This window comes from Lissotriton vulgaris, chromosome 5 (genome assembly GCF_964263255.1).
Source record: "Lissotriton vulgaris chromosome 5, aLisVul1.2, whole genome shotgun sequence".
Classification (NCBI taxonomy): domain Eukaryota; kingdom Metazoa; phylum Chordata; class Amphibia; order Caudata; family Salamandridae; genus Lissotriton; species Lissotriton vulgaris.
In genome coordinates this window covers 2025050313-2025062476 of record NC_141693.1, presented here as the reverse complement: position 1 = coordinate 2025062476, position 12164 = coordinate 2025050313, and the positions used below count along the sequence as shown (strand labels likewise).

At 49.4% G+C, this 12164-nt stretch overlaps 1 protein-coding gene across 1 annotated transcript in view; it reads left to right on the top strand.

Moving 5' to 3' along the window:
• PKN3 (protein kinase N3) overlaps positions 1-12164 on the top strand; it is a 314322-nt gene that overhangs the window by 120883 nt on the left and 181275 nt on the right. Inside the window, exons 8-11 of the mRNA XM_086920604.1 lie at positions 1203-1312; positions 1460-1603; positions 2438-2513; positions 7688-7877. Coding sequence (XP_086776730.1) covers positions 1203-1312; positions 1460-1603; positions 2438-2513; positions 7688-7877 — 520 coding nt within the window. The remainder of the gene's footprint in view (positions 1-1202; positions 1313-1459; positions 1604-2437; positions 2514-7687; positions 7878-12164) is intronic.

Sequence of the window (12164 nt, the reverse complement as noted above, 5' to 3'; positions counted from 1 at the left end):
GGAGTAGAGGTGACCTTTACGTCTTTTATTTGAAAATGGAGTACAGAGTGGTCGGACCATGTGAGTGATGCAAGCATAGTTCGTTCTTCCAACACATTTTTTGTTCCCTCAATTCCTCAGAGCCTTCAACAGTCGGTGAGAGCCTCCGGTGCTTCTTGCACTGTTTCTTCTCAGACTGGTGGGTTGCTCAGCGAGTATTGCTCCTTTCGGGAAATCCTCCTCATACTGATGGAGCCAATGCCGCTTCAGTGGTGTTTCATCCAGTGTCCCTTTTAAAGGTTATTGCAGACCAGACCGTGACTCCCGGACACGTTTTCTTCATGCACTGCCTTGACTCTTGTTTCTGAAGCTGATTTCAAGTTTCGTCGGACCATTTGTGACTAGTAATCTCTACTTCCCTAGCTCTCATCTCCACAATTCTGGCTCAGAGGTATAAAAACATGTATTCATAATAGTAGCATCTGTGTTCTTGGTCCTTTGTGACAAGAACCCATCTCCATCTTCTCTATTCAGCGTCTGTCTCCATCCACGCACTCAGAGGCGATTCTTGCGGCCTGGAACAGCCGGTTGAGGTGGTGGTGGTGGTGGGGGGGGGGGTGCGTACAGACTAAAACTAGCTTGGGAGGCGTCAGACAACGAGGGAGAGAGAACTTACCTTGCGCTCTCTGCTGCCCTCCAAAAAGTGCCTCCTAGGGTGGAACGCCCTGCACCCCATTTCTAGCTACGCCACTGAGTGTACTTAACTAACATCCTCTATCCATTAGAACTTTTCAAACACCCTTAACTTTAGAAATCAGATGAACATCCACCTCTTCATAGAACACCACATCACGGCTCTTCAGATTTCTTCTCTCTCCTTCCCTCCAACCATCTCTGAAGATACTCCTCATCTCTGGGTCACGTACAGCTCTGTTGCCCACGTCACGTTCACACTATAGAGCCCCACGGGTACAGATATGTACATTAAATGAGTGAAATGGAAGCCTCATGCTTAGTAAAGCAGGTTTATAGGAGACTCCTCTGTAATATTCTATTTGCACAATAGTATTTCCTTACTTTCAGGTGATGCTCTGTGTTGCTAGCCCTATTTCTCCTGCATCTTTTGTTATTTCCTCTGTTAGCATAATGCACTGCAGTTGTCACCCAAGGTTTCCTACCCTGGTCCTCTCTCGTTTTGTAACCCTGTTTTTCTTCTCCATCAGAGGAGGTCCGTGTTGTCCTCAAAGTGGATAATAAAGTAGTTGGGCAGACGACTTGGGGACTACCAAACAGTCACGTCTGGGACCAAAAATTCAGCATTGAGCTGGACCGGGTAAGAACTCTCTACCACCCGCCACTCTCCCTCCCTCACCCCCCTCTATCTGCGGGTGGATGGATAGATATTGGGTTGTGTGTGTTGATCATCACTGCTGTCTCAGAGACATATGTGCAACCGTTCATGCTGCCTCTTGTCTTGCAGTCCAGAGAGCTGGAGATCGCTGTTCACTGGCGGGACTGGCGGGAGCTCTGTGGCCTCAAGTTTGTCCGACTGGAGGACTTCCTGGACAACCAGCGGCATGGACTCTGTCTGAGCCTGGAGCCCCAAGGCATGATTTACGCCGAGGTAAGGCCTGAAGGATCCGCAGTACGAAGAACGAGCCTGTCCTGAGTTGCGTCTGAACCTGGATCTGCGGGGTACCTTCTGTCCAGAGGTATCTGGGGTCTTTATCTTGGGAAGACATGTCAGGTTATGGCACTGGTAGAAGTTAGCCGGCGGTGAATGGACGGATGCTCCGAGGACAGTGTTGGAGTGTGTCGTAAGTGGTGAGGGATGTAAACTGGCAGAAGGGACATGAGTGACTGCCAGGCGATGGGAAGGGAGGTCCTTAGGAGATGAGGACTGGAGTCTGCTTAGAGACGAGAGGGCCAGAGGATATCTAGCAGACCTCGGCTCCTGGGAGAATCCATTTGTAAATCATTCTCGGTGGTAGCAGCTCTGCTCAGGAGAAGTCTCCACTGGTCCTGAAGGTTATTCCTTCCTACTTGCTTTTCAGAACAAGCGTAAACTTCTTTAATCTTGGAAACCTTTTCACCAGCCTCATGCTGAAGACCTTTAGGCGTTTGATAGCACTCCACAAATTACCCACATTACATATTTCAGCCATGGGCTGAGATAGTACTAAGTTGTGTCTGTACTCGTGGTAAAGGGTAGAGGGTGGTCTAGTTGTTCATCAAGGTGAGGCACTGATGAGCAAGGACACGAGCAAGCGATACTAGCAATATAGCGGGCAATGGTGAAGGTGAATACACTGCTTGAGAATGTAGAAAAGCTCTAGTAAGTGAGGGAAACGGTGGCTATAGAATGAGCCTCGGAGGTATCAGAGGCTTGGGGGGTTGGGCAGGGGTGTCAGTAAAAGGAGACAAAGTTTTCATTCCCAAATTCTCTTTCAACCAACAGATGACCTTCTGTAACCCCGTCATCCAACAACGACCCAGGCTCAGACGACAGAAACGCATTTTTCCCAAACAAAAAGGTAGGCAATACCTGTGCTGCAGGCGTGAGTGTACAGCAGGGAGTGGGGGTTTGTGTGCAGTGAACTGTGTGACAGTCTGTGATCTGGAAAGGGGGGTGTGCTGCCTTCAGCCTCCTCCCGAGACCCTAACGTCCAACCCAATATTCATCCTAGTGCTTCTTTGGGGGCCCGTCTCTTTCCCTATTCCTGGATGTATGTTTTCACAGTTTATGCTTTTGTTTAATTAAGTCAAGCAGTTTGACGCCATGCTCAGGGTGCACACCAGCTTTAAGAAGTCTTGTATTTCCTGTGCACCCAGTCTCGTTACTCCTCTGTCTATTCCCATTGTTTGGTTACTAGTCGACGAGCAGACAGCTGTTTGACTCTACCCTGAATCCCCAAACACCAGCTCCATAAATAGTTGTACCGACACATTTTGCTTATCTATCATAAAACGACCTGGTTTTGCACTCGGCCCTGCTTTTATGGCCCAGGCTCGTGGCCAACTAGAGAAACCTACCAACCCCACCCTTTTTTGAAAACTAGACACCCTGGGGAGTCCGGTGAGGTATGGCTTGCATTATCCTCCAACGTTTTCCTACCCAGAATCACCTGCAAACCTAAAATGTAGCTGAAAAACACTTTCCACACATAGTTGTATTCCTCCAGCTGTGGGATCGACCCTTAGAAGAGCTTTTCATGTCTAGAGGGTGAGCCTCCTTCACAAAGGAAGTGGAGTGCCTCTCATGGATCACTGTGGCACTTATTTGCTTTGAGATTTGTCTTTGATTTTATAGTAAAGTAAGAAATTTCAACAAATGCCGAGGGGTCTTGGCGCTATAATCGATGCTGCCGCTAGTCGGGGTAAAAAGAGTTACATGTGCTTTGGTGTAAAGAGCCAAGTTTTGAGCGATTTCCTAAAAACGAGCCATTTCAGTCGAGACCTGAGGGAGGAAGGCAGGGTGTTCCAAAGTTTGCCAAGTGGGAGAGGCTTCTGCCACCCCACTCGGCCTTCCTCACCCTGAGAGTAAGGACCAGCCGCGTATTAGCAGATCACAGATCGCGTCGAGTGACAACCCAGACGAAAGATTTCTGGACACCCTAAGACCCAAGTGCATTCAATGCCTAATGGACCATACACAATGCCTTAAATGTGATCCTCTGTTGGACTATCACCCAATGAAGATCCTTGATGATGTTTAATATAGAACTGCATTTTTAAATTTTCAGCAGCCGTCCGGCAGCAGCATTCAGCAGAGACTGAAGCTTTGATTGAAGTTGTTTATTCCTAGATCGAGAGTGTTGCAATAATCTATCTTGGACAAAATCAAGGCATCTATTACCGTCTATGCATCTCCAGTGGGATGAAAGGGAAAATCTTTCTTAGAATCTTTAGAAGATAAAAACACAAGGATGTAACGGGATTGATCTGTTCTGTAAAGCAGAGCTGGTTATCGAACAGAACACCAAGATCTTTCACATTATTGATTGAGGCTGGACGCGGACCGGAATAGTCAGGCCACCGGGAGTCATTCCTGAAAGTAGGATCGTTCCCAAAAATATCACCTCCGTTTTCTCTGTGTTTAGCGTTAAATAGTTCTCGTGCATCCACTGGTGATGGGCACCAGACAACTGTTAAGTTGTCTGGCCACGGTATTTACATCAGAGGTAATAGATAGGATTATCTGTCTGTCGTCCGTGTAGGATATGGCAGAGAAACCATAAGTGCGAATAAGTCTAGCCAAGGAGGTGACGTTGATGTTGAATAATGTAGGGGATAGTCGCGATCCTTGAGGAACCCCTCATGGGAGGTGTACCCTCCGAAGGTCACCTTCTGTTCTCTATGTGAAAGAGGAGAGGAGAGTTAGGGAAACACCTTTTATTCCTACTGTCTCTAGCTGCTTGTCCAGCACCTGATGGTTGACCGGGTCAGATGCGGCCAAAGCTCAAGCAGGATGAGGGCATCTCTCCCTCCCTTAGCCACCTTCATGCGAATCTCCTCGGCTGCCATGACCAATGTAGAGTCTGTGGAGTGTTGGGGTCGGAAACCACGTTGAGATGAGTCAAAAAGATCGTGGACTCCCCAAAAAATCATCAGATCTTCGTTCGTGGCCCTTTCCAAACTTTTGGTTGGGAGTGGCAGACAAGCTATAGGCCGATAGCTCTTAACCTCAGTAGGGTCTTGCGACTTTTCTTTTAAAATGGGACAACCCAAGCCTTTTTCCATGCTGCTGGGAGATTCCTTGAGATAAGCACCTTGTTTAGCAGAGGGGCACGACATGAGGCAATGGCATCTGGGACCATATGTAATACAAAAGGCGGCCTGGGCCGGTAGGGGAGACTGATTTCGTGTTTTCAAGTATTCTGATCACTTTGGGCCAGATGTAGGTAACTTCAATTTAGTGAGTCCTTAATAGCGATTTTTACCGAATCGCTATTAAGGACTAGCTAAATTGAATGTATGTAGGAATCGCTAAAATATTAGCGATTCCTTAATATTCCTTAACAACTAATCGCTAATTGAGATTCGTTAATAAGGAATACCTAGCCATTCATTCCTATGGGCCAGGAGGCCCATAGGAATAATTGGGAAGACATTCACTATTTGCGATTCGGTATTACAGAATCGCAAATAGCAGGAGCGATTTCAAGGGTGCCAGGATGTCCAAAGGACACCCTGGAATGTGCATGTGTGCACATGTGGTGCACATACATGCCCTAAGGGCATGGATGTGTGCCACATTGCATATTTAAAAAAGCAAAAAAAGTGATTTTTTTTTAAAGGAAATCGCTACTTAGCACTAACTTGAAGTTGGTGGTAATTAGCGAATCCTTAAGGCTGAAGTGCACTTTTTTTAGTGCTATGTACATTGCATTTAAGGAATCGCTATTTCCGATTCCTTAAATGCAAGAGCAAAATAAGAAATCACAATTTTGCGATTCCTTATTTTGCAAGTAGGTTGAAACTCCCCTACATTGCTCTCAGCCAAATACAGGTCGGTAACGCAGAAATTCTGCTAATTTGTGCGTTACCGCTTGGTATTTGGCCACCTACATCTGGCCCTTTGTCAATAGTCAGAGAGAGGAAGCTATCCAGTTCATTCCTAATATTGTGCGAGTTGTCGACAATCAATGGAGAGCAAGAAGCAGAGAGAGGCGTGTAGCTTGCAAGTTCTTCATAGGCAGTGTTTACTTTGGACTGGAAGAACTCTGCTATTTAATCACAGAAATCTTGGTCGGGAGTAAACTGTTTGCTGTGATCATACTTCGAAAGAACATTAGCCATTTTTAAAAGTTCTCTGCCCAATTTTTTTCCCGATCCAATTTTAATTGAAAATTAGTTTTTTTTGCAGCCTTGATAGCCTCTTTATAATCTTCTATCACTAGCTTGTATTTGTTTTTTTCATCTGTTTTGTAGTTTTTCCTCCATATTCGTTCTTGCATCCTACAATTTTATTTTTCTAAGTTATGCGGAATACCAAGGGGCTCACTGAATTTTCCTGCGGCATGTACTAGTTTTCTCGGGGTCCAGTTGAGCCCCTGCGGAAAGAAACCAGTTTTCGAAATTAGAGGCAGCAATGCTATCAAACAGAAGCGTGTGTGTGTGTGTGTGTATATGCACAATTATGTAAATAAATACTTATGTCATGTAATTTTGTAAATTTCAGGGATTAGTATGGGGTTTTTAGATTTTGGAAAGGGGGTTTTAGGTTTCATGGATGGTAGGTGTAAGTTTTTTTTTTAGGGTTCATGCACGGGCAACTGATTTGTAGGATTCAGTGATGGGTAGGGTAAAGGGCTTTAAGGTTTTTTGGGGGGTTTAGGGATGGGGTGGATTTTGTATTGAAATAGATATTTTAAAATACCACACCGGGTTTTAAAAAGTAAAAAATGCACACACACATACTATAAAAATGCATACCAGGAGGGTCAATGCCTGGCATCCAGGCATGAAACATGTTGACCTTTTGAGCTATAAGTAGTTTGGTATCCCTGCGCACTCTTGTTACTCTGTGCTTTACTTGTTTTTTGCTTCTGCTTTTGTGTGGTTCAAGGTGTGCTGCAAAATCTGACGCACTGTGTCTATCAGTGCCTTATACTTTAAGCAGGGTGTGACCCGTCACCAGGGTTTGCGCACTGTTAACTTGAAACAACGATTGTTTCTTCACTCAGTTGTCCGTAAATTAATGAGATCGCTCATGTTCTTATACTTCCATAAGTTTTTATTCCATTGTTGATTTCATCATTACTTCATGTTTAGATTCCATTTAAATCCTTTTTACATGTTTATGCGGCCAAGGAAGCTTTTACAACACCCAATGCATTGCGGGTCGTAAATAGGATCCTTCTTCAGGGGTCTAAAAAGGAAAGATACAAGGCCAGTTCAGTCGCTAATATACAAACGGTTAACAAGTACATGCCAAACGAACATTCATTTAGCTTGCCGTGCTTGATTTGAGCACCTCCCTACACCCGTCCCCCCTCACTTGCATTCGCTATGCCACTAGATCAAAAGATATCCGGTACAAAGCCCCCATTGCCACGCCGCCTCGACGAGGAGGGCCCTGTGATGAAGCATGACACCCCCTTGGGTGTGCGATGGCACTAAGATCTGATGATTCGGATCCCCCACACCCACCACCAAGTCCTTCTTTCCAGTTGCCTGGATCCACCCTTGTGCAGTTGGGTTTCCCCCTCCCCTTGGGAACAGCACCCCTTTTTTTTTGCTTGTATATGTTCCTGGGAGTGTGAGTGCTGGACCCCTCAAAAAGCTCCTTGTCCGTCTTTTGAATGAGAGTATCCAGTTTTACCATTGGGGATGCAGTGAGTGCCTGAAAGAGGCTTCAGTGGACCTTGTGATCCTCGCGTCACTTTGCGACAGTTCAAGATAACCTTCCAATCACCAACATGTCCGAAAATGCTGAGTACGAAAATAAAGCCAGCTCAGTGGAAGCACTGTGCAATAAGCATTGGCCAGTAAACTGGCCTATGGCAAGCGCCACGAAGCGCAAACTCTAGGTGCTTGACTTCAAGAGTGGACTGAGCTCGCCATTGGTTGGAGCGTCTGCTCCAATGAGTGACACAGAGGCGTGATCGGAAGCGGGGGGCATTGAATGAAGTGTGTTTGTGTCTTGGCACATATGGAGAGGTTTGCGGCTGCCACTAACTTGTCTTTCACCCTCCTCATCTCCCAGGAAAAGACTTCCTCCGAGCTGCACAGATGAACATCAACATTGCCACCTGGGGGCGGCTGATGATGAACATCCTCCCTCCCTGCGGCTCGCTGACCACTCTAAGCCCGCCTGCTCCTCCCACCAACCCCTCGGAAGGCCTGGAGGCTCATCCTGGCCAAAGCTTGGTTAGCCCTGCCCCAGACTCCAACAGGTGAGTGTGGGCATTGCCTGAAGCGCTGTGCCTGGGTATCCTTGCCTCCTGCACTCTGCTGGGACACAACACACAGTACATGGCAGGTGCTTCACCTACACTCTGCTTGCTCACGATACCTCTCATGTTCCAGGTAATTGCCATACTGCTCGCTGTACTGTTACAGGTAAGTGGCTCTTCTCTGTTTTTCTGAGCCTGCACAATACACATCTAATGTTAAGGTGCATTGTACTCACTTGGTCCAGTATACATTATCTGCTCCCAGTAGGCGCTGTCCTTTCGCTCGTGTAGTAAGCTTGCACATTATGTATCTTCTGTTCTAGGTAAGTGCAGTAATTACCAGACGTTGAGCTTGATTCAAGCATTCCCTCCATCGCCTTAGGTTTGATGTCTGTGCCCACATGGGGCTGGCCTTCTCGCTGTGTTAAGGACTCCGGCTATGCTTCACTGGAGAGGCTATAACTGCTGGGTCTGGTGGTGTTCCTGTAGAAGGGTCTTAACCTGGCACTTAAGGCCAGTAGAACCAAGGCTGATGTGCATATGACTAAAAAATAGCTGGAGTGCCGTCTTCAGTAAAAAGCGACCGAGATCAGTTTAAACATTCTATTCCTCGCCTGCTTGTTTTTTAGGTCTTGCCTAGCGATGCAGCGCATGCGCTGCTCACCTTGGCGAGACCTATAGTCTTCGCTTTTGCTAGCAAAGGGAGACAGGAGATGGCACGCTCCCGGACAGGCGATGTGCACATACATCTCCTGTCTTCGCTCGCGTCGTTTGAGCAGAACACGCGCCATGCGCGCTTTCACTCACAGCGACAACTTGTTAGATCACCGACAGTCGCCTTTAATCACTAGGAAATACGGCTTGGAAGCACATTACGCAGACTCCCGTCACCAGAAAGGGTGGGAGCAAGGCCTGAGGAATTCTGCATGAACTTGGTGCGCAAAAGGAGCCCGCAGACCATGAACCTGAGGCAGCCGGGCAAGTCGAAAAGACCTCGGGCATCAGTGAGGCTAGGCCGAGCATCCATATCCGCAGCGCTTTCAGAGTTATTAAGCACTCCGAAAATACTTAGAATTTAAACCAGAGTGCCTCTTGCTCGATGCATGAATTAGTTGTATTATAAAATTCTAGGAGCATTGGTACATCTTTTATCACACAGGTCAAAATTTTTTCACCTATACGTAAACAAATGTCTCTTATAGTGAGACGTTCAGCACGCTGAGTTCTGCTGGCTTTTTGAAGATATCTTTCTTTGGTGTGCAGCATCCGTTTAGTTTTCCTTCCCCTGTGGTCTAGGTGGGTGGCAACAATGAGGTCTCAAAGAAGGAAGGAGGTCTAAGGGAGGGAGTCCAGCAACGCCCCCTGCAGTGGACTCTGCCATCACTTTCCAAGGGAGACTAATGTATAGGACCTCCTTTACCCCTTCCCCGTTCTGATCCCACAAGATGCCGTGACCTCATCTTAGTATTACCAGGACCCTACCTGCGAGTAGCTGTGGAGTTGCGGTGTCTTGGGAGCCCTCTGCACGTCCCGCTGTTCTGGGGACTGTTTCCTTTGCTTCCCGTCGCTGCCCCTCGCCGCACCCGCTCCGCGGGTGCCGCTTCGCGGATTGAGGAGGCGGAACCAGCATCAAGGCGCTGGGCTTGAGGAGGCGCCGGGAGAACCAACCACCTGGCATTGGCGCTAGCAGGGACTCGAAGATCCAGGAGTCCCTGCTGGATCAGGTGTGCGAGTGGACGCGCCCACCACCAGCCACGCCCCCCGCCTGGCCAGCCTGAAAAAGGCGCGTGTCCCTGTGCTCCCTGGGACCCTACCTGCGAGTAGCTGTGGAGTTGCGGTGTGTTGGGAGCCCTCTGCACGTCCCGCTGTTCTGGGGACTGTTTCCTTTGCTTCCCGTCGCTGCCCCTCGCCGCACCCGCTCCGCGGGTGCCGCTTCGTGGATTGAGGAGGCGGAACCAGCATCAAGGCGCTGGGCTTGAGGAGGCGCCGGGAGAACCAACCACCTGGCATTGGCGCTAGCAGGGACTCGAAGATCCAGGAGTCCCTGCTGGATCAGGTGTGCGAGTAGACGCGCCCACCACCAGCCACGCCCCCCGCCTGCAACGCCCTCTGACTTAAGGATTTGCCAGGCGCTCCGCGGGACGCGAGCGGGACGCCGAGCGAAGCCCGAGCAAAGGGCGGGCAGTCTGTGGCAGTCAGGGGCTGTCTGAGGCTGGGCTGGGCCACCCCCCTTTCTTCGACCTCTACGACTCTTATCCCCCTGAGTCTAACGGCAGGCTTCGGATCTATCATGTCCACCAGATCTGGTAAAGCCTTGAGGGGTGGTGGAGCAAGTGTTCTAGGGGGTTCCACGATGATCGGTACAATGGACAAATTCATCACCCGGGTGGCTAACGTCATTGAAAAGGAGATCGCAATGACGGAACGCCGCCTTTCACTAGACCTCCTTCCATCTAAGCGCTCCTCTTTGGGAACTGTGGCTCATGCTCTGTCGCCGCCTATGCCCACTGCCATCTTGCCCCAACCTGATGAGCAACACATTGCAGTGCTAGAGGCTGGACTAGATAGGATCGAAAGCCTCATAACACTTCCCTCCCCAGGTAGTCGCTGCATCGAGGCTATTGCTTCTGGCCCACCCTCATACACAGCCAGCCCTCCTGACAACAGGTCTATCGCGGATCCCATTGTTCCCTCACCTCACACATTACCTCTTCCCCAGACTCCATCTCCGCGGGTCCATAGGAAAAGGAAAAGGGGAATCAACACTCGGAGGGGGAATTATTCCATGCTCCACAAGCGTTCTAGGACAAAGCTTAATAGGGGCACTACACACCAAGACGCTGGAGAGCTGGAACTCCTTAGGATTGCAGGCCCCCCCCAGCATGCAGCCGAGCCTCCGACACTGTCCCTCCTGCCCCCAGTCACATCGGCTCTAGCAACACAGGTTACATCTCTCGAGTCTCTCGAGAATTTGGTAAAATCTTTGTTTAATCCGTTACTCGATCAAGTTAGGAGCCTGGGGGCTAGACTCGACAATTTTGAACAGGCCACTAGGGACAACTTTTTCTCCCTGAAAACCTTGCTGAAAGTGCAACCTAGGCCTACCGAATTCATCCCAGACAGGAATGTGGTTAAAGAGGTCCCAGTAGGCCAAACAACTAGAGTTCAGTCGTCACTGCCGGCTAAAACACCGGCTACAGGGAAAGCTCCTACCCCAGTCCCTCTGGCCGGTGCGAAGCGGGCAGTGCCTAGTGAACTCACCCACGTTGTTCAGGTGCCACGCACTCCCCCCTCAGCAGTGACGGCACTTGTGCCGAACCCTGCCCAAAAGATCCCACAGAAGAAAGGGACTGGCCCAAGCGTCCACTCGGCAATTGCTGCGCCTGTTAAAACCAACGGAGCAGCACCTACCACTAGGGCTACCAAATCAACCTCTTCACCCAAAAATCCCCCTCTGTCTAAAAACCCCTCCTTGCCAAAAAATCCTCCCCTAGCGGCCTCCGAGCACATCCCGCCACGCAAGTGCCCTCCGGTAAATCTCCCACCCGAATGCCACCCGTATGTTGTTGTCCTCACTAAAGTCCCCCTCCTAAAAGAATCACAACAGGAAACACACCAGGCGCTAAAAAACAAAGTCATCCACTGGATGAAAACCAATAGACCACTTCCAGTGGGTGTAGACGGCCTGATCCTTGGGGTGCGCAGGGTGAGTTGGATTGGCCACGGGAAAAAACTTTTTGAGGGTGATTGCGTGCTGGTCAATTTTCAAGATATAAGAGCTGCTCACTCAATATGCTCCCAAGGCCGTACGGCCGGAACGGGGGTCGATGCTGTCGACCTATCTTTTTTTTACCCGAGACCGATCCCGACCACTCCACTATGCCCTGTCGGGCCCCCTCCTCTACACATTGCCCACGGCCACCCCTCCCGGGAGTCTTCGCACAGCAGCTCTACCCAGCGCCAGTGATGCAGAACTGGGGCTTCTGGGGCTGCTGACTCTTTGACGTTCCCAGGGAGGATCCTGCGGTTTCAAGTCCTGCTGTCGAGTCCATCCCCTCCCCTAAAATCTGTTGCACCTCGACTGCACTACAAAGCCAGGTCACTGCCAAGTATGTATCAGAGCAAGGGGAAACCAGGGAACCTCCCGGCATATTGGTTGGCCTCTCTGTTGTGGGGGCTGTGGAGACGTTGCCCCCCGTCGAGAACCGTAGCATTGCGGCTGTGACGGACCCCTTGCTTAGGGTTTTCAGCTGGAATGTGGCGGGCCTCGAGAGGAAGCTAGCGCTC